Source organism: Radiomyces spectabilis, assembly GCF_025331425.1.
Source record: "Radiomyces spectabilis strain NRRL 2753 chromosome Unknown BYT42scaffold_1, whole genome shotgun sequence".
Taxonomy (NCBI): domain Eukaryota; kingdom Fungi; phylum Mucoromycota; class Mucoromycetes; order Mucorales; family Radiomycetaceae; genus Radiomyces; species Radiomyces spectabilis.
This window is the reverse complement of record NW_026251926.1, coordinates 152,272-172,847: the sequence shown is the minus strand read 5'-3', so window position 1 is coordinate 172,847 and position 20,576 is coordinate 152,272. Positions and strand designations below refer to the sequence as shown.

At 42.5% G+C, this 20,576-nt stretch overlaps 8 protein-coding genes across 8 annotated transcripts; 3 read left to right on the top strand and 5 right to left on the bottom strand.

Moving 5' to 3' along the window:
• Positions 1 to 433: 433 nt before the first annotated feature.
• BYT42DRAFT_591165 (3-methyl-2-oxobutanoate hydroxymethyltransferase) lies at positions 434 to 1,376 on the bottom strand (the record flags this gene model as incomplete). The annotated part of the gene is made up of 4 exons (XM_051570522.1): positions 434 to 793; positions 904 to 1,047; positions 1,101 to 1,291; positions 1,352 to 1,376. The coding sequence occupies 4 exons, from the start codon at positions 1,374 to 1,376 to the stop codon at positions 434 to 436; spliced, it is 720 nt and encodes a 239-aa protein (XP_051427857.1).
• Positions 1,377 to 1,662: 286 nt separating this feature from the next.
• Positions 1,663 to 3,101, bottom strand: BYT42DRAFT_550656 (cytokine-induced anti-apoptosis inhibitor 1, Fe-S biogenesis-domain-containing protein). Its single transcript, XM_051566165.1, has 3 exons — positions 2,780 to 3,101; positions 2,152 to 2,694; positions 1,663 to 2,087 (listed from the first exon to the last, which is right to left on the bottom strand). The coding sequence occupies exons 1-3, from the start codon at positions 2,940 to 2,942 to the stop codon at positions 1,786 to 1,788; spliced, it is 1,008 nt and encodes a 335-aa protein (XP_051427856.1). The 5' UTR covers positions 2,943 to 3,101; the 3' UTR covers positions 1,663 to 1,785.
• Positions 3,102 to 3,464: 363 nt separating this feature from the next.
• BYT42DRAFT_550653 (uncharacterized protein) lies at positions 3,465 to 7,331 on the bottom strand. The gene is made up of 12 exons (XM_051566164.1): positions 7,177 to 7,331; positions 6,785 to 7,055; positions 6,112 to 6,565; positions 5,371 to 5,969; positions 5,158 to 5,289; positions 4,913 to 5,033; positions 4,794 to 4,802; positions 4,538 to 4,716; positions 4,402 to 4,481; positions 4,262 to 4,309; positions 4,044 to 4,149; positions 3,465 to 3,969 (listed from the first exon to the last, which is right to left on the bottom strand). The coding sequence occupies exons 1-12, from the start codon at positions 7,177 to 7,179 to the stop codon at positions 3,656 to 3,658; spliced, it is 2,316 nt and encodes a 771-aa protein (XP_051427855.1). The 5' UTR covers positions 7,180 to 7,331; the 3' UTR covers positions 3,465 to 3,655.
• Positions 7,332 to 7,742: 411 nt separating this feature from the next.
• On the top strand, positions 7,743 to 11,985 carry BYT42DRAFT_601019 (putative ABC transporter). Its single transcript, XM_051571014.1, has 13 exons — positions 7,743 to 8,142; positions 8,220 to 8,312; positions 8,430 to 8,540; positions 8,620 to 8,706; positions 8,766 to 8,825; positions 8,887 to 8,985; positions 9,055 to 9,132; positions 9,197 to 9,303; positions 9,388 to 10,700; positions 10,758 to 10,924; positions 10,975 to 11,430; positions 11,491 to 11,618; positions 11,706 to 11,985. The coding sequence occupies exons 1-13, from the start codon at positions 7,884 to 7,886 to the stop codon at positions 11,847 to 11,849; spliced, it is 3,102 nt and encodes a 1,033-aa protein (XP_051427854.1). The 5' UTR covers positions 7,743 to 7,883; the 3' UTR covers positions 11,850 to 11,985.
• Positions 11,986 to 13,594, bottom strand: BYT42DRAFT_550642 (diacylglycerol acyltransferase). Its single transcript, XM_051566163.1, has 4 exons — positions 13,146 to 13,594; positions 12,549 to 13,071; positions 12,429 to 12,473; positions 11,986 to 12,357 (listed from the first exon to the last, which is right to left on the bottom strand). The coding sequence occupies exons 1-4, from the start codon at positions 13,479 to 13,481 to the stop codon at positions 12,188 to 12,190; spliced, it is 1,074 nt and encodes a 357-aa protein (XP_051427853.1). The 5' UTR covers positions 13,482 to 13,594; the 3' UTR covers positions 11,986 to 12,187.
• Positions 13,595 to 14,128, top strand: BYT42DRAFT_550640 (uncharacterized protein). Its single transcript, XM_051566162.1, has 2 exons — positions 13,595 to 13,908; positions 13,974 to 14,128. The coding sequence occupies exons 1-2, from the start codon at positions 13,696 to 13,698 to the stop codon at positions 14,037 to 14,039; spliced, it is 279 nt and encodes a 92-aa protein (XP_051427852.1). The 5' UTR covers positions 13,595 to 13,695; the 3' UTR covers positions 14,040 to 14,128.
• Positions 14,129 to 15,001: 873 nt separating this feature from the next.
• Positions 15,002 to 17,829, top strand: BYT42DRAFT_1905 (uncharacterized protein). The gene is made up of 9 exons (XM_051562463.1): positions 15,002 to 15,488; positions 15,556 to 15,629; positions 15,794 to 15,818; positions 15,936 to 16,015; positions 16,108 to 16,131; positions 16,215 to 16,226; positions 16,323 to 16,405; positions 16,515 to 16,850; positions 16,931 to 17,829. The coding sequence occupies exons 1-9, from the start codon at positions 15,282 to 15,284 to the stop codon at positions 17,581 to 17,583; spliced, it is 1,494 nt and encodes a 497-aa protein (XP_051427851.1). The 5' UTR covers positions 15,002 to 15,281; the 3' UTR covers positions 17,584 to 17,829.
• A 117-nt stretch (positions 17,830 to 17,946) lies between these two features.
• On the bottom strand, positions 17,947 to 19,581 carry BYT42DRAFT_541608 (ubiquitin fusion degradation protein UFD1-domain-containing protein; the record flags this gene model as incomplete). The annotated part of the gene is made up of 9 exons (XM_051565561.1): positions 17,947 to 18,196; positions 18,263 to 18,363; positions 18,425 to 18,484; positions 18,548 to 18,701; positions 18,774 to 18,904; positions 18,967 to 19,088; positions 19,206 to 19,238; positions 19,304 to 19,490; positions 19,579 to 19,581. The coding sequence occupies 9 exons, from the start codon at positions 19,579 to 19,581 to the stop codon at positions 17,947 to 17,949; spliced, it is 1,041 nt and encodes a 346-aa protein (XP_051427850.1).
• Positions 19,582 to 20,576: the final 995 nt, after the last annotated feature.

The window sequence follows — 20,576 nt, the reverse complement described above, 5'->3', positions numbered from 1 at the left end:
ACGGCACCAGCAGTTATGTTACAATGTATCTATGTTTCTTTTATTTAAATAGCATAGACAAATAATCAGATGGAATAATGGGTAAAAAAAAAAAGTGTCTATAACAGGGATTTAAGCATGATTTTGCATTTTTCGTTGTTCGTCTTCTCGTCCTTGTCGTTTGTATTTATGCTGTAATTGAGATGAAGGTGAGTGCTGGATGTCTTGATCATTGTTCGAGGGTTCCACGGACGCCCAGAACTTTTCTAGTTGTTGAGCATCAATAGGATAGGTATTCTCTACGGCCGGAAATGTCCCGGATTTCACATCGGCGTGATATTGCTTCAGGGCATCAGTGATGATTTGATTCAAATTGCAATACTGTTTGGTAAATCTGTAGGATCAACTTAGAGATCAAAACTCATTAACATATAGGGTTACCCAACTCGACGACTTACTTTGGCACAAAACGATCAAAGAGTCCCAAGGCATCGTTCTGCACTAGAACTTGGCCAGAACACTCAACACCGGCACCAATGCCAATGGTAGGAACGTGTAGACGTTGTGTAATGTAGCTGGCTATTTCTGCCGGCATAGCTTCCAACACAATCATAAAAGCACCGGCTTCTTGAACTGCCAAAGCATCCTTCAAAAGCGCTTGAGCCTGCTTGGCCGTCTTGCCTTGAACGCGGAATCCGCCCAACGCCGATTGCCGTTGAGGTGTCAAACCCACGTGCCCAAGTACAGGCACACCCACGCGAGTGATGCGTCGAATAGTTTCGGCCATCTCTTCACCACCTTCCAATTTGACAGCCTGTGCGCGTAAAACAGCGAATTTTAGCTGAAATTCGATTTTCCCAACACAAGCAGTGGTAGCTTTTTTTTTTTTTTTTTTTTTTTTTTTTTTTTTTTTTTTTTTTTTACCTCAACATTGCCTTCCTTTAAAAACCGAAGAGCAGAATGCAAGGCATTTTCGGGACTTGTCTCATAGCTGCCATAAGGTAGATCAGCTACTAAAAATGGATGTTTGCATCCCCTGGCAACAGCTCGACAGTGATGTAACATTTCCTGTCATTGTCATTAGAAATATATTTTTGGAACCGAGAGCCTAGCAAAATTACCTCAACTGTGAGCGGGTTGGTGGACTCATAACCGAGAGCCACCATGGCTAGAGAATCCCCGACAAGACACATGTCAATCCCGGCTCGATCGACCAGTAAACCAGAAGGATAATCTTGTGCGGTCATCATCGAGATCGGTTCATTGTGCTTGTACATGCGATTCAAAGTATTGATAGTGATTTTGGATCGGCCTGTCCGTCCGGCAGAAGCTTAGAGACAAAGAGTGACTCAACGTTGTACAAAGGACTTACGTGCCACGCCTGACTGACCAGCCATGGCTGCCGGTTCTATGGGCCGGCTAGAATAAGATCGATTTTGCAACGGATAACTAATCGAAGCTTGGGTCCGAAAAACCAGGGAACGATTGATTTGATATAAAGAATTTCGAAATATGCGTTTATATTGAGAGATAAAAGACATTTTTCTCAATAAAAAATAAAAGGTAAAATAAATGGGAGTGTGTGGAGAAGAGAGATTTACAAAAGAATGCAAATAAACTTGGATTGGGTTTTGCCTTTTTTCAACGTTTGAGCAATTGAAGGTTTGTCATTGGAAAATCCCGTTTTGCTTTTTTTTTTTTTTTTTTTTTTTTTTTTTACTCGTTGGGTATTGGCATTTTTTTCAATCTCAGAACAATAGGAGAGAGGATGAAGGGACAAGGGAAAATTTTGACTCGAGATGAAATTTAGAAATCGATATCATCCTTGCCAAACATGCCGCCCAACGCAATCTTCTCGCCCGCGTTGAATGCCGGCATGCCCAGATAAGGACACGTAGAACATCTGAATGCATCGCCCAGAGCACAGCTTCCGCAGCCACCCGTCTTTTTCGGAGTAGGGTCCACTTCTACAATTTCATCATCTTCCGCAATATCATCCATAAGATCGAGTGAGACTACGTTATTGCCGCTCTCTGCCTCTGCACGTCCACAAGTGCAGTTCTTGCACGCCTTTCGTCGACCGTCGGTCATCTCACAATCGTCGGGACCTACAAAAACCCTGTCAATCCTTCCATTTCCTCCGATGCTTACTAATCAAAGGCTGCCACTTACGAATGAGTGATTCCTTGCTAGGTTTGATTTTATCGGCTTCGTCGAGTAATTCATCATCGTCCTCCAATACATCGTCGTCGGTTGAGATCACCCATGCCGTTTTCTTGGCCTCAGTGACATTATTCGCCTTTTTTCTGAAATTGAGAGTCATTTTCTGACCAATTTCATACGCTGGGCTTTTGGCTACCACATGAGCCACACCAAACTTGCCCGACAAGCGGCTCACACCTTGCTCAACACGAGTCGCTCCCCACAGCCTGAAGAACGCTGCCAATTCCTCATCAGACACAGGATCCAACTGCGCCACTCGAACATCCACAAAACCGGCCAAAGTCAACAAAGATACCAGATCGTCCTGCTTGCGAGTAATCGGGCAAACAGTGTTGCTGAGATCGACCAAGAGTACAGGTTCCCGTAATTCGATCGAACCGCCAGGTGTCAGCGTATTCAGATAACGAGAAAGCATGTCAGTTGTGTGAGTCGATACAGAGGGAGAGAAAACGTTTGAGTAAATCTTGCTGTAACTTGCTTTGGCTAATGGAGCTGTGAAAACGATAAGCAAAAGTGTGAGTTTTTGCCTTTGCAGCGTAATGGTGTTCATTGCTAACCAGTTCGTGCTTTAACTTACCATCAGCCACACGCTCGAGTACTTCAAATGCGACGGATCCTGAGCTGCCAACTTGATCCTTTGTGGACGACTGTGCCTTGAGGAAAAGGTCCTGATCCACAGTGGAGGGGGCTACGAAAAGAACGGTATCTCCCTGATTCAAAGTGTCCATCGATGAAACCATGCTGCTGTTGTTTGTTGTTGTTAAATGCGTTTTAAAATACAATGAGACAGAAAAGGTAGGAGAAGGGAGGTATGAAAAGTTTTAATGCAAATAATAGAGAGAGAGAGGGACGGGATACCCAGCACCGACAAACAAGAAGGAAAAAAAAAAAAACGAAAAACTGGAAAGCAAAAACAACCAGATAAAATGAAATGGAAAAATAAAGATAAAAGCCCATTGGCTTTCCGACATGTGACGATCTTCCGACCCTCCGATTTGTCCAGAGAACGCACCCAGTGTCATCATCTCCGATGATTTCCTAGACGATGCCGCAGCACCCAAGTCACAGAGACTACGCCATCACTGGCGATAAGGGGCCACAGTAGTAGTAATTGCGGAAAAAACATATAATAGCCTTTCATTCATGGAATAAAGGATAGTTAAGGCTTGTCCAAATTCTAGCTTTTCCCTTCCTACTTTATCCAACAATCTAAAGTCCGACCTGCGATATAAATGTTCAAAGTTCCATGAATTTAATTGGACAACCACTTTTGAATTGCAAATTCTATTTTTTTTGTGAGGAACCTTTGTGTATCCTGTAAGTTGAAATGCATAAAAAAAACCGTCATATACTAGTCGACATATGAGACATGATAAAGAAAAAGTATAAAAAGCAGATAGAAGAATGAATAGCAATGAAAGGAATGAGGGAAGGTGGGAAAGGGAGAATAATATTAGTAACCTTCAACGATAGGAATTTTCATAGGTCTCTTTTCTCTTTTGGGTCGTGTTGATATACTATCTCTGGCACGCCATTCGCTCGGCAATTGGAATCGGAAATTGGGCCCAAACATGCGGTCGGGCAAATTCCAGTACCTTTTTTGGATGTCGGCCACCAGTCGAAGCGATTGCACCGCACTCTGATTCGGTTTGATAGCATTCAGCGACCATTTGTAATCAAGCGCCATGTGCGGCACCAAATCTTGTGGCAATAGCTGGGCAACGCTCGCCGCCGCACTGTTCGCCAATGGTTGAAGTTCGTAACCACCTGAATTTTTCAGGTGACAAAAAAAAGCGTCAGATGACACAGGAAGGGCATTGTTCTCTTCGTTGTAGAATTACCTTCCAAGCTAAGCACCAAGCGTCCGTCACAAATTTCGTTGGCCAAATCATTCACCATTTTTGTCATAAGGGCAAATCCTCGAGGCGTGACGTTGTAGCCACCAAGCTGTAACCATCGAAATTGAATCAAAATTAATTCCGTGATCCTTTCTCTAGCGGGTGCGCATCGCCACCGATATATTTCTTTTCCATGTTTATCTAATGAAACTTCAGCTTACATTTTCTGGATGCCCTTCTGCTGCGTCGAATCCGGCCGAAACAAAAATCTAAATATTCAGACACCACGCGCAAAAAAATCCCCCAATTGATCTGTTAGCGAAAAGATAATTGGAGCGCTAACGGCTAAGCGTTTTCATACCATGTCTGGACCGAACTGACGCGCAATGGGTATCAAAAGATGATGGAAGGCTGCAATAAATTCAGTGTCGCCCATTGGTTCTAGGTCTGACTTAGGATGTGACGATTCATCTTTTCTGTGCCACATCAACACTTACTGGGCTTCTCCTCCGACATGCTGAAGGCAATATTCACGTTCCGTCCCAAACCTCCATCCTCTCCGCACTCTTCAGGCGCCCCACTGAACGGGTAAAATTTGCCTTTATCCCATCGATGCACCGATATGTACAGCACGTTGGGATTATCATAAAAGATCTTTTGTGTCCCATTGCCATGACTGTTTCCATTGCAACATAATCATTAGCGCCTTGATCCAAGTAAGATTTTGCATTTTTTTTTCTCAAAGCAACTTACTGAATATCCCTGAAGAAAGGTAAAGTTTTTCCATAATAATTCAAGCATTAGTATTATGAATTTCTTTTTTTCCCATCTATCGCAGAGAACAATTGAAAATCGGTGTGACAGACACTCACCAATCGATAATGAGAATCTTTTTGATTTTCGTAGGGTACTTTGTGAGTGTTGTTGCAGCGGCCACGGCAACGTTGTTGAAAAAACAGAATCCCATAGCAGCATCGTCTTCGGCATGATGACCTAAATCCCATGGACCCATGAGTTTGTGTGCTCTCTTTTTTTTTTTCCCTCCAGAATCACCAAGTGGGCCAATTGTGGGCTTGATGACCCTTTTTTTTTCCTTTTCCTTTTTCGGTTGACGTACCTGGGGGACGAATAAGCGCGAATCCATTGCGCAGTTGGCCAAGGACAATTTTATCCACCAAAGTGAGTAAACTGCCAGCAGCTACTCGCGCTGATATGCTTGTATACAGAGGATGAAAAGTAGTGTCCACAGCTTTTCGCCACATAGTCGGATCATCATTTAGCATCATCTGGTTTTTCACGCCATGTCGCAACGCTGTCAGCGAAAGCTTACCTATGCCTAATTCCCCGCATGTCATTTTGTAAACGAGATCCGGTGGCGACAGAGGGGTAGGGTGGTTGGCAGTTATCACAGAAGAGAACCGACGATGCTGTCGTTTGATTTGCTCCTGATCTGCTTTGACAACCATGCCTCCACCAACACCACACACAGGGCCGATAATCGAACCATGTCTTTGCGAGCGAGATTGGGTATGGATGGGGGTCGTAGGTGAAGTAAGAGACGTTGCTGATAATACGATGGCGCTATCTGTGTCGTTCGAGGTGGATGCCGGGGTTGAAGCAGAAATAGACGGGTTGGGTGTATTTGTGATGGTGGCTGGGGGTGTCGTAGGTTCGTTTAGCAAGGCGGCAATGGATGTAATTTTAGGGCGAGGTTGAGGGGGAGCATTGGCGGGCTGCGGCTGTGAAGATTGAGAAGAGGTATCGGTGGGTGACGAGACGAGGAGTGAGTGGGAAGAAGATGAAACAAGGGCATCGCCGTGTTCTGTTTTGATAGGACAGTAATTTCGGATGTGAGCGGGGGTGTGAGCATGCAAGAGTTCTTCCGCAGTCGCTTCTCGTGCGTGAATATGACGAACGTAACGTAATAAACTAGAAAGATGATGAGAAAAAAAGATTAGCAAACAGTCATGGTATCAAGTGCCAAAGAAAAAACTAGGAAAAACCCATCAAGGATAGTCATCGTTGGGTCTACCATGAAAGAAGGAAATAAGAAAAAAAAAAAAGGTTTTACCGCTCGTTATGAAGCGCTTGGAGAATGGAGGCGATACGATCCGGTCGCTCCGGGTGGATGGTTTCACGGGAATCGCAAGGGCATGAGTGCAAGCTCATACGCTGATCTTGAACGAGACCCGTATGATGTTGTACACGGACGCCATCTTTGGAAGTATGAAATGTTGCATAGCTTTTCCAGGATACTTCATTCTCTTTGCCTCTTGGGCCGTAACGTAATCGTTTGGAAGGTTTAGCAATCATGGACGACGTCAGCCAATCGGCTCGATCTGGTGGCCAGCCTTCATAATGTACAAAGAACCGAACCGGTTGCTCCTCTTTATCTATATCCACGATACGAGCACAGTACCAATCGGCTGTCTCCTCCTCCTCTTCTGGTTCTTTTCTAGCTTCCACCTGATCACCGATATGGAACGTGGATAAACAATGTTTGTCGTCATTCTCCGTCCGATGGGCTACGATGACAGAGAAAATAAAACCATACCAGGTCTCAGATATTAGATCCACTTGAAAAAAAGGAAGACACAACATCACTGATTATCACTGTTTTTCCAATACGTCAATAGACAGACGATGGGGTTTAAAGCAGCGTTGAAACCAGGACAAACAAAAAAAAAAAAAAAAAAAAAAAAAAAAGAGTGGCAACGAGAAGGGAAAAAAATCACCGTTTTTACCATCATGATAACCGTGAAGCAATTTCAATCGTTTGGGTCTTGTCCTCTGTAGACCTTCCATTGAATCTGAATAAATATCATTGGTTCCATATTTTGACGCTGATGCTGCTGCTCTTTCCGCTAATTCCTTTTTAGAAGGTCTTCCTGGGCGTCTTCTTTTTAAGGATGGAACCGTTGTTTGAGCATTCTTTTCATCACCCAGAATATTATCATTCTTGATATTCATCACCATCGGTTCCATATCTAAGGGATATTGCATGTCTCTTGGAACCTATTAGTAGATTTGGAAAAAAAAAAAAGATACAAAAAAAGCAAAGGATGTGATAAGAATCAAAATACATTATATTGAAAGAGGATGACTATCACATGCGTTGATACCATATATACTTTACCATGTCTAGAAGAAGCCTATTTATATACTAAGGAAGAATAGGCAGGGATCTTTCGGATGGAAAAAAAAACGATGCCAAAAAAAGTGGTAAAGCAGAGAGAAAGAGGGAAAAAAATTGCACAATAATTCTTGTAGAAAGGGGTGCGGAGGAAGACACAACCGTAAAAATTTGGAAGACCCAAAGAAAAAAAAAATCTCCCTTTATTTTTTTGTAAGTCAGCAAGAAGGAAAAAAAAACACTTCGTTTTCTGTAGTTTTTTCATTCATCACTATTTTTTTCTAACCCTTACACTAATCAAATGTTTTATCTCTAAAAAAATGTATATATAACATAATATAAAATATCTATAAAATTTTTATAGTAAATAATTGTAAATAATACCTCGTCTTATCGATTAGTTTCTGGTAAATCATGATGATTCGCAGTTTATAGTCATGACAACTGCGAAAGAGAAACGGAAAGTTACGTCACCTTTTGTGGTTTTTTTTTTTTTTTTTTTTTTTTTTTTTTTTTGGTTGGGCAGACGGATGATTCGGGTCATGCGTGCTGATTTTGGAAAGATCGCTCTTTCATTTCATTTTCCACTTTCAACCTCTTTCAAGAAAAAAATTCCCTTTTCGCCCAGCTTTTTACTGCTTGTTTCTCTGCTTCTTTTTTTTTCAATCTTCTGTCAAAACATTATATACCCAGAGAATTCTGATTGAGATATGCGGCAACGTTCATTCTGGTTCGTTTGCCTGATGCTTATCGGCGCAGTAAGCGCCCAACTGGATATGTCGATAGGATATACACCGCTCAGTACAGTCAATCCGCTCGCTATGTTTGATGGCGGCGATAAAGATTGTCCGCCGTGCTTCAACTGTATGCTTCCAGGATTCGAATGTCTGCACTTTGCTAATTGCAGTGAATACAACGGCAAATGTATATGTCCACCTGGTTTTGGCGGTGACGACTGCAAACAACCTCGTATGGTATCTTCCTTTAAAACCTATTCTCGCCAAAACACCGGAAACTGAACCATCTTATTTCCCATCAATTCTTAGTTTGCGGAGGTTTGGATGATGGCCATAATAGGACGCCTAGACAGAATGATCACTGTGATTGCCCCGAAGGCTGGGAAGGCATCAACTGCAATGGTATGCTAGTACATCAACAGCCGAGAACGAATGGCATGATAGGAAAGGGACATTACTCAACCCGCGTTTTTTTTTTTTTTTTTTTTTTTTTTTTTTGGTTTTACATGAACGGTGTAGTGTGTAGTATGGACTCGGTATGTGACTCTTTGGTTCCTACCGGTCAAAACGGTACCTGCTATCGAGGAGGTCTCACGGTCTTTGAGAATCATCAAATGTGCAATGTCACCAGTAAGTCAGGAAAAGAGAATCCTTCATTTCATTTTCCGCTCTCCAGGGAAATCACGGTTCTCACACACAATTTTGCAAGACCGAAAGATTTTGGAACAACTCAAGACTCAGATTCCGCAAGTAACTTTCTCTTGCAATCGACAGCATGAAACATGTGATTTCCAATGTAAGTTTCCTTTATAACTGTGTGTCATCACGGTTACCTAATTCTCCTATTTTGCAAAGTCTGGGTCGATGAGGTCGAATCCTTTTACTGTCATTTGGATGAATGCGCTTTTGATCAAGGTGAGGCCCTCATGATAAAAAGGTTCAAGTTATCCACATGTACTAAGCAGATTACGTCTAGTGCACGAGTATGACCGCAATATGACCAACTACAAATGTAATACTATCGATTGTCGATGTGTGAAAGGCGAAATGCTTTGCGGCAAAGATGGCTCTATCGGTAAATTGGAATGGGTATCGCACCTATTGAAAAACGGGAAAAGACTTAAGTACACCTTCTCGCGAATAGATCTGACGGACATGTTGAAGGAAGATATCAAGGGACCTGCCACTTTCAAATGTGAAGGTTCTAACTGTCTTTTCTCTGGTAAGTCAAAGGGATCGGCGTATCATCACTGGTGTAATTATGTCGAATTGATGTCGTCTATTAGAACCGGCAATGGATGACCTCATTTCGGCTGTTTTTGGAGATGACTCCATCTTTTTATCCTGCAATTCCGGTGAATGTCTGCATTACACAATGGTGCCTGGTTTTCATGTAAGTGGGGTTTTCTTGAGCAAACCTCACACCAACGATGTACAATGATTTTGTGTAACTGATTTTCCTTTTTGCTGCCGACAGCGTCCAGAAAGACCAATGAATTGGATCATGATTATCAGTGGTATTGCTGGGGTGGGCACCTTCCTTATTTTGATCTCGCTCATTGTCGCCTACTTTGCAAGAAAGCCCAGCGGTTCCGGCTACTTTGCGTTGGCGGATGACGAAGCCGGCAAATTGATGGCGGAACATACACCTGCCAATCTTGTTTTCGACAATATCTGCTACACTGTCAACAAGCAAACGGTGCTTAAAAACGCGATGGGTATGGCTCGGCCCGGAGAAGTCATGGCGATCATGGGTCCATCGGGTGCTGGCAAATCCACCTTGCTGGATATTTTGGCCAATCGCACCAAAACAGGCACGGTATCTGGTCAAGTCTATCTCAACGGACAAACGCTGTCGCCTTCCGAGTATAAGAAAATGATTGGTTATGTCGATCAAGAGGACACCATGATTCCGACCTTGACGGTTTACGAAACCATTTTGTACTCGGCGTTACTGCGCTTGCCGCGATCCATGAGTGAACAAGCCAAAAAGTTTAGAGTCATGGAAGTTATGCAGGAACTCGGCATTGATGGTATTAAAGATTCCAAAATTGGTCAACCGGATAATCGTTCCATTAGTGGTGGTGAACGTCGCCGTGTCGCCATTGCTTGCGAACTCGTAACATCGCCTTCCATTCTCTTCCTTGACGAACCCACCAGTGGATTGGACGCCTATAATGCTTACAATGTCGTGGAATCGCTAGTCACTCTGGCCCGCGACTACAATCGAACCATCATTTTCACGATTCATCAACCGCGTTCCAACATTGTCACGTTATTCGATCAGCTCGTGCTGCTTGCCAAAGGGCGCATCGTTTACTCGGGTCCTGAGAATCGTGTTCAAAGCTATTTCCGCAACGCTGGCTACTCATGCCCACCTGGTTTTAATATTGCTGACTACCTCATTGATCTGACCATGCAATCGACGCCACCTCGTCCACCTACCATTCTGGAACATAACGATAACCCGATTGACGTGGCTTCGACGGCTGCTCCTCCCAATAATCGACGTGGCTTTTCTTCTACGGATCATCAGCTTCAGGACGATTTGGAAAACACAAGTCAACAATGGGCTTCAGAACTAGGCAATCGAGAACAAGAAACCCGGCCGCGACGATCCCGCCGATCGCAACAGCCCAGCATGGACGTTGTTATTGATGGAGAAAACTCGGCCAATGCTGTGGACGAAGAAGGCTTGACCATTCATCTTCGTCGACTCGTTGATAATTATGATAATAGTTTTGTTGCCAACGCCTTGCGAAACGAAATCCGTGGTGCGGTATCTGCTGCGTAAGTGATAGAATCAGAGTACGGATTAGAAATGTTGCTTAACACACATGGTCACAGATCCTCAGCGGAAGGTCATGAAGCTGTCCCTATTCGTCCTGTCAATACACACGAACGTCCTGGTTGTCTAGCTCAATTCCGCATTCTCGCCGATCGAACCTTCAAAAACCTGTACAGAAACCCAATGCTGATGTTTGCTCACTATGCTATTGCCGTCGCGCTTGCATGTAAGTTGTGATGATTTGTTGAAAGATACTTGTGACTCACCCTTCCATAGTAATCTGTGGTGGATTGTTCTACCGGGTGTCAAATACCATTGCTGGCTTCCAGAATCGCATGGGTCTATTCTTCTTTTATGAAGCACTGCTGGGTTTTATGTGCCTTACGTCGCTTCAAGTATTTTCCAGCGAACGAGTCCTTTTTGTGAGAGAGCGTGCCAACGGGTATTATTCACCCGGGGTCTACTTTTTGTCAAAAGTGTTGTTTGACATCATTCCTTTGCGTGTGGTTCCACCGTTGATGATGGGCTTGATCTCCTATTACATGGTTGGCTTGGTGGAAGGAGTGGCCGAGTTCTTTAAATTCCTGCTGGTCATGGTGCTGTTCAACCTAACAGCTGCCGCCATGTGCTTGGCTATCGGTGTTGTTTTCAAGAACCTTTCAATGGCGAATCTTTTGTGTTGCATGGCCATGCTCTTCTCCATGCTGTTTGCTGGTCTTTTGCTCAACAAGGGTAAGATAATATCTCCACAATGATTTGATGAACTTGAAGCTAAACTCTGCAAAACTATAGATTCCATGTCGCCTTACTTCGGTTGGCTGAAACACTTGTCCTTCTTCAACTATGCTTTGGAAGCTCTGTTGGTGAATGAGCTCATTTATCTTCAACTTGTAGAGGAACGCTACGGTTTAAATATCGATGTAAGCATCTATAGTGAAGCTAGCAGGGCGGATTAAAATTACCCTTCTTATTTCACCATGTCATCTAATATGCAATTTTTTTGTTAGGTTCCTGGTGCTACTATCTTATCGACATTTGGTTTCAACGCCAGAAATTACTGGCCCGATGTGATTAAGCTTGCTGTTATGTTTATGACGTTTATTGTATTCGCATTTGTTTGGTTAGTGTTCTTTGTCAAAGAACGTAGATAAGCCTGACCAGCAAAAAGGCTGTTTTTTTCTCCCTCTCATTGTACATGTTCTCGATTCAGTTTTTATATTCTCTTTCCCCCTTTTTTCTACTTTGATTTGGTTTGTTACGATAGGATAAGGGTTCAAACGTTCCGTGTATAAACAATTGCTCGTTTATATAAGTTTTGTATCCTTTGAAAAAAGTAAAAGCATGATGGAATACTCTATGTATGTATGCTGGAGATCATGATGTTGCAAAAAGAGAAAATCCCAGCTTTAACACTGCGTTGAAATCTGCATGGTGCAGGAGATAAAATAATGTTGAAAAAAGTGGATGGCTGTGATGGACCAGGTTTCATTCAATCGATGAGCCGAAGATCTTGTTTACGGTCCTTGGCGTAAACGTCTTTATATTTGTCATAGATGGCTTTCAATCCATCAATGTAAGCTTCTTGGACTGCCAAAACTTGTTCTTTTGTAGGCTCCACTTGGTCCTTTGCTAGCTTGGGCACTGGCACCGGTCTACCCACTATAACAACCATCGTCAACCATGTTGCTTTTTTATCGTCCTCATGGACGTATTGAATTTACATAACTTACCCACAGTGACAATAGGATGACGGAATGGAACAAATCCAACATCGTCTATCATATTTTTCTTCATATTACATGGACTTTTCTCATGCTTCCGTTTATCTCTGTCCGTTTTGAAACACTTACAATTGAATATTCCACGTGCATGGAACAGAGGGATGGTGAACCCTAATAATGATTGCATTTTCTTCTGAACCGACCACAACACGGATCCCTCACTATTTTCAAACTGTTCGTACAATTCATTTTCACCAAAGGAAAAAACAGGCACCAGTGAAGCCTGGTTCTTGATTGCCAAACGAATAAAGCCGAGTCTCTTTCGTAAGGTTAGGTCAGCAATACCTGGGCGGGCGTTCAGGGACTCGGATGCTCCTCCGACAACAATGACACAAGCGCGACCTGGGCCTGAGTTCAAAATTGCCTCACACGAAGATCGTGACACAGCGCCCATGCCCAGGGCAAGGATAATGTCGCGGTACAATGGTAATCGAAAGTTAGACACAAGCGTCAACAAAGAAGGGATGATTCCAGGGAAAAGTTCAGAGAAGCCGGTCGCTTCTGTAGCGAAATTTGCAAATGCCCCCATGGAAATAATACCATGAGGATGATATCCAAAAATGTAATTACTGGTAGAATCCAGATCATGCTCCTATTCCAATTTCAAATCGTTCGGCTACTTGTTAATAACAATTTATCTGCTTCAATGGACGCCCTTTAATGTACCTTGATCAATTTGACGGGAAAATAATTGGCGAAATATCGCCAAATGGCCCATCGGCGCGTACAATCAAATCGACGGCCACCGGACTCTGGCGCGGTGTCATGGAATAAGAAGATGGCATAGGCGATCAACAAGGGCCATAAGATAGGGAAAGCAAAGCAAACGGAAAACGTCACGAGGCAAATAAATAGCAAGGATATCCAGGTGCAGACCGCCAGCATCTGTAACCGTCGTTCCAAGGGAATACCTCGCAAGGGAGCCCAGCGTACCGATCGTGCCTGGGGTATTGCTGTCAGCTTCTCCTCGGTGACAGTTTCAACACAAGTTGTATTCGGCATATGTATGTTGTATAAAGGGTATATAGAATGCCAAGAAAAAGAAATATAAAGTGAAAGAAGATTTGACTGAATGAACAATGCTTGGGCCGAACGGTCAATCAATTGAAGTCCGAGAAAAAAAAATTCATTACCGCCATGCCCAGCATTGTGACGGCCTTCTTCACATGGCTCACATCGAGATCTTCACGTGTTAAACATTGGGTTGCTTTCATTAATGTTGGCGTCTTTTTTTGTGCCTGAATATTATCTTGCAGGATGGACGTTGCATGAACAATTTAACCTATTCGACCATTTTTCGATTTCACTCGTCGATTTAATGCTAGTGTGTAAAGATATGTGCAGATTGTTTCATCCAACAACAAAATGTCCATGTAGCAGCGTCCCTGCATGGCATCTGATAATGATGATTGACAACATGTTTTCGATGCTAAACGAATGCATATGATTGCTAAATAATGATCGGGTAAGACGAATGGTCTTTGCTGCACGAACCAGTTTTCTATTTTTGTTCGGTATCGACAAACTGCTTTAATTGGTTATCCGCTGGCTTTTGCATAATTCTCAGTGTTGTCTATCACTTTTTAATTGGTTAGTAATTTGGCTTTCTTAGCGCATACAAGTTTACGCTTAACTACACCATAAGATCATTTGATAAGCCCAGTACATGGAAGCTTTTTGTTGCCGCTTATATAAGCGGTGATTATTTTTGCAAATGTCACTTTTCATCGTCTGATTTTCTGCAAATATGTAACAATGCATATTTCTTGTCATGACATTCAAGCTGACAATCCATAATTGGGAATTGTTCTTGATTAGGTATAAAACACACTGCAAAATGTTTAATGCTTGCAGATTGGCGCGATGAATGCGGGTGTATTTGTATGAGCTAAGACTAAAGGCTATGTCTTCATCGTCTATACATCGGTAATGAGGTGGGCCATTGAATAGGTATAAAAATCGATCATCGGCTGCCGGAACAACAAAAGATCTAAATTGGTCAGTTCCCAGCAGAAATTCTGTTTTTCGATATGGACCGTAAGAACTCAGCCAATGATCGATTGCAGATGACTCAAAGATCCCTGCTGTGGCTAAAAAAAGCCGTTTTTCCCAAGCGTTATAAATAGCTATAGCGAATACGATAATGCATATAACCTTACTGAGATTCTTTAAATGTCTACCAGGCTATTTTTTGCGTGCTGAGCATATTCTGTTTTCACAGCGTCAGAAAGCGGGCTTTGCGAATGAGAAATCGGAAATCATTTTTCTCTTTGTGTTACGTGCATCGATGTAAATACCCCGTCATATGTGTTCCCCTAAAGTGGTTCTTCAAATCAAAGAGGAGTGTTGTTGATCACAACACTTTTTTTTTAAACCTTCTGGTTTTCGCGCAATTGCACCCAATGCCCAGAGATAAATTTGGATAATTAAGCTTTTGGCTTGTCTAACATGACAAATGATACGATTATAATCAAAATACAATAAACCTGTTTATTTGATGGAATGACAACATTACACTCTTTGCACGCCATTTGTCTTCTTTTTGCGTTCATTATATGAATGTTTCTCATACAAAAAGAACGTCGACTTTTGTAAAAATAAAAAATTTTATGCCGTCTTTTGGAAAAATTACTCAAAAAGAGCGGACTTGTCGATCGTTTTGTCTTTTTTTAGAGGCGTGGTGTTTAAAAAAAAAAAAAAAAAGGCAAAGGCACATTTAACTCGAGCTCTCCTTTCTGTGGTTCTCACTCTTTTCTTCTCTTGTTCTACTTTTTATATTTTATCCTTTTGCTAGCGTGAGCCATGAAATTCCTCGGTATCAGCGCCGCTATTGTTTCGGTCCTTTGCTTGACCCAATCGGTTCTTGCACAAGAAGGTGCTACAGCACCTGCCGGAGCCGGTGGCGCGTCCAGTTCCTATCACTGCGATCCCAATGCCTGCAAACTGCCCAACTGTTTGTGCGCATCACAATCGCCACCAGCTGGTTTGTCACCCAAAGACGTTCCCCAGGTACTTGTCAACTACATTCACTTCTCAGTCGTCTTTTGAGCAGCAATGAATTCATATGAACCGTTAGTTCGTTACCATCACTTTTGACGATTCCATTCAAGCCAAACTGTTGGCTACCGCTCATGAAATGCTCAACGTCAAGTAAATACCAGCTTTCTTTTTTCTTTATTCTTTGCACGATCTCCGATTTGTGCATAGCTAAAATGACCAATACCACTCACTGATGGGTGTTTTTTTTTTCTTTCTACTTATTGAACCCCGCACCAACTCCTGTGATTCCTCCTTGATTGCTCCCTTTCGCATAGAAACCCCAATGGTTGTCCTGCAAAGGCAAGTAAGACATTCGACTGGTGTTTCCCTTTCTCAATTGAAGGAGAACAAGTCCAAAAAAAATTGCATGGTCAAAACAGGACAAATGGCTAACTCATTTTTTGGGGGAAACAATAGGGTTCCTGGTATGTGTCTATGGAGTATACAGATTTCTCGCTCGTTCAGCAATGGTACGCCAATGGCAATGAAGTAGCCGAGTAAGTATAATGCTGGTTTTACCGAGAAAAACCTTATTATTTTATTTTTGCTTACCATGGTAATTAACTTTTTTGCTGTTGTCGAATCATAGTCATACATTTTCCCATGTTGGTAAGTATGGCAAAACTAACCACAAACGATTATGCTTAATTGAAAGCTAATTGCATGGTTTGGCTGACATTGAATGTCAACAGGCAGTCCGTCTGCTCAGTAAGTTTTTGTGGTTTTTTTTTTTTTTTTTTCTGTTTGGGTTTACCCGAAGTGACACCAGCACAGCCATTAATCCGGATATTGAACCTCATTTAGGGAAATTGCTGCGGCCCGCGCCATGCTTCATAAGTATGCCGGTATTCCATTGGGCAAAATCAAGGGCTTCAGAGCGCCTTTCTGTAAGTTTTTTTTTTTTTTTTTTTTTTTTTTTTTTTTTCGTTTGCAACACAGCGGATTATGATAAGGAAATCATTTTTGTCATTCTAAATTTCAAATTATCTCGTGCAGTGAATTATACCGCCGACACATTAAACGAGATCAGTAAACAAGGTTTCCATTACGACACGTCCTCCACGGCCGTGGTGGATGATTGTTACTGGCCTTATACCTTGGATAATGGTATGGCCAACGATTGCTGGACAGGCATTTGCGATCCCGACAAAGTCAAATTGCCCGGCGTTTGGGAAATTCCCATGTACGCTGTCAACGACAATGCCAGCACGCCTCAGTTGATGGACGTCTACTTGGCCGGCTCCGTTTCCGATGTCACCGCCTGGTCCAATGCCAACTTTGACAGACACTACAACGGTAACCGCCAACCGTTTGGTATCTATGTTCACCCAAGTATGGTTCAAATCATTTTATTTTGCACCGACAGGCGGAGATCTTATTGAAAAACCTTAATTTTTTTTCTATCTTCACAGCGCACTTGACTACCTTCCCTGGATTGGAAGATCCTTCCGCTTTGAAAAAGGGTGTAGTGGACTTTATTCAATCCTTGGCTGGCAAGCCCGATGTTTGGTTTGTAACCAACGAGCAACTGTTGCAATGGATGCAAAACCCCGTCCCCGCCAGTCAGTTAGCCAACCAATCTTACATGAAGTGCGAATTGCCCAATACTGGCAAGGAAATCTGTAACGGTTTGGAGAATATTACGATATCCGACGCTGGCGTGGCTTCCTCCAATTTATTGAATGCATGCAATTTCAATACCACCAACTGGGGCACATGTTACAACTGCCCCAGCGTCGCTCCTACCTTGGAACAGCCTACACCTGAAGATCATGTGCAAAGCAACGATCCCTCTTACCGTCATCCTGTGCCTGACAACTGTGACAGCGTGTGGTGGGACCCTGTTGCCGGGGCTTGTCTCTGCACCAGTTCCGGATGCGCTTACAAAGATGTGGCCGTTCCCGTCAATACATCCACCTCTTCATCCAAGGGCGGTAACGCCGTTTCTTCCGGCACCGGTCAAAAGCCTTCCGAAAACGCCGACAACAACGCCATCGGCTTGGCTCCCGTTTACGGTCTTGTCCTGAGCTCAGTTGCAGGCATGATCGCCACTCTTTGGCTATAGAGGGTTTAGAACTTATCATCAGAGACTGATCCTATATCCTAACACTACAGGTTTCCCCTTACAATTTTTTTTCACTTTTTTACTTATTTCCTTTTTTTTTGTAATAATATCTGTTCCTATTATCATTTGCTTATGATTTGTTGCATCATTGTTTCCAATTAAATCGTACTATGGAACAGAGCCCACAGACAGAAATCATAAAATATTGATAGATAATACATCGCTTCACTGTAGATCACCGAAAAGAAAAAAGTCAGAACACATTGGACTATTCTATCTGCTTTATTGCGCCTATTTCAACAAAGGGGTTTGTGTTTGGTGAGCATCTTTTTACATCAAGGGGAAAATAATACATTGTCGGAATTATCGCGCAGATGCACTCGGTACTTTCTTGCTTCGTAAGGTTTGTCCTGCACCTTTAAATGCTCGCGATTTACTATCTTCTTCTGCTTCTTCTTTCGACTTGGGGGTAACAAGAGGGAAGCCAAAATACAGTTGTCCGAAAGGAAGATTGAGCGGTCCATCGTCGTTTGGATCGAAAGCGGATTCCGTAAGGTCCATATCCTCTGGGGACGGTTGTTCCCCATCCTCGGACATCTTTTGCTTTACCGGTCTTGTGATTTTTATAAAAAGTTAGATTCCCATTCACACACTCTCTTGGTCTCCTCGCGATACTCACTGTTTATCTTTCCCTCGCAATGTGCGGCCTGATCCGTGGAAAGCAGCGAATCCGGTATTGGTCGGTTTGGTAACTTCCTCGTCAATGATCATTTGGCTCTTCTGTAGATCGGAAAACCCATTCAGATGATGAAACTCTCCATCACGATCATGATTCACTTACCATGGTTGGTAAAACCGTCTTTGTTGGTTCGACGTAGCCTACAGGTGGGGCAAAATCGACCTAAGACACCATTCATTCGTTACCCATATGTCCTTGTGTACCAAAGATAGTTTGATGATTTACCTCGAGATCTGTTTCGACAATGGAAATTCCGGAATGCTCTTCAAAGTTCGGTTTGACCTCCAAAACCTTGATTTCATATACTTTGTCGTTGTAGTTGATTTGTACAATGTCTCCGACAGTAAGCGTGGAGAAATTTCGAAGAGCATTCTCAAGACTGCCAACCATAGGATATAATTGTGAGAGATCCATACACACATACTCCATGACAATGGTCGTGATCACTTACACTGCCTTTGGATCACTGATATCCAGAAAGTCGATGGACTGCGGTTGAATTTTCACAAATGAACCAAGTGGTAAAGTCGTATTTTTTACTTCCAACAAATCGCCGGGTTCAATATTGAGTGATTGCATCATCTGCAATGTAAAATCAGATCAGAAAACCGGATCTTCAGATGAATCGCACTTCTCCCACTTACCCATTGAGGTAAATATGCTCGACCTTCTTCTGCGATAAACTCCAACACACCGGCGTGGGTGTGTCTATTCTGACCCGCATTGATAAGTCTGAAGAGCATAGGATATGAAATGTTCAGCTGAGCTAAAATTATCAAAAAGAAAAGTCAAAGAGAAGCATGTCCCGATATACACACGTTCGAAAAAGGGTGTTAGCGTATACACATGTTATTCGCTCGGTCGAAATGGTGCCATCACTTACACAACTTTTCCAGAGCGGATTGAGGAAGAATAACTGCAAGATCGTACATTGATCAGCGAGAGTACGCTTTAATCATCTTCCTATCGTCCAGATCTTACTTTTTCCTCCGTAATTAACATTCTCTCTTTCGTTGCCGTGCTGCATCATGGCCATGGGATAACATCGGTAACATTCTGTAAATTTTCTGTTCGGATTCATGATGTTGCTCATAAAAGGATGACGAATACCGCCCAAGTAGGCGGCAGGAGAAAAGGGATCGTCTTCCTCAAAATTATCACCGTTAAACTAGACAGTGTATTAGACAAAATGCCTAAGCCAAGACAGCTTGATAACGCCATTGCCTCGGTGCCCTTTGACATTGCATTTGACGTACCATTATAAGTTAAAAAAAGAATGATGGACGAACAATAACTCTCCTCAAACTCTGCGATGCAAAGCAGATACGTGTTTCCGTGACTGGACAATGACGCATTGCGCATATGATTTTTGGATTTCCCAAAAGAGGAAACTGACACGAAACCAAGGTTTTTTGCTAAATGCACATGGAGATTGCACATCATGGGAGTGCTAAATTCTCCATTTTTTTGGTGACGTAGCTTATGTGCATTTATGATTTTTTTATGGCATAATCGAACCCGCCACTGACAGTATTGCTTTGAATTATTTTATTCTGAAAAACAGCTATGATATATGATGTTAGTTGAGAGGTTATAGATCAATTTTAGTGGGCAATAGTTACAAGTTGTATGAAAAGAAGCTTATGATCCGTTAGATCATAGAAGCCTTTACCTGTATCTTCATGAGCGATGAATAGTGGCGGGAGCTTGGTTCTGTGTCTTGGTTTTATAGTCACCAAATAAAAATAATTTGACGTGAGCTGAAGGATAATCGGATGACCGGATGAAGGAAGAGAGAAAAATGGTACAAACAAGATGCTTTGCTGCTCACTATAAGTGGTGTGTTATATTAGAGAATTTAGAGCAAAATAGACAATGAGAACCCTTTGAGACATGTCGGATATGCTTACTTCGATTAATGTGATCTGCCTATTTTTACTTTAATCTTGATCAGAAGCAATAATTATCAGTGAGCAGTCCTCGGTTATAAGATGTATTTGAAGGATTCGTATGCTGTGATGTGACAGCGTTACCCGTATGAATTGATCTCGGTGATAGATCCAAGTTTGGATGAAGAGGAATCAATCGGTTCTAATGGAGAAGCTCACTCAGGAAGGAAACACGTCTAAATCCCGATCTTTCTAGTTTGGGAACACCGGTCTAGGATAGATAATGATACCACACTCAGAAACTCATGTTGCAACGTATGCCATAAGGTTGTCATTAATATACCAAAGTTCCATCAAGAGTTCTC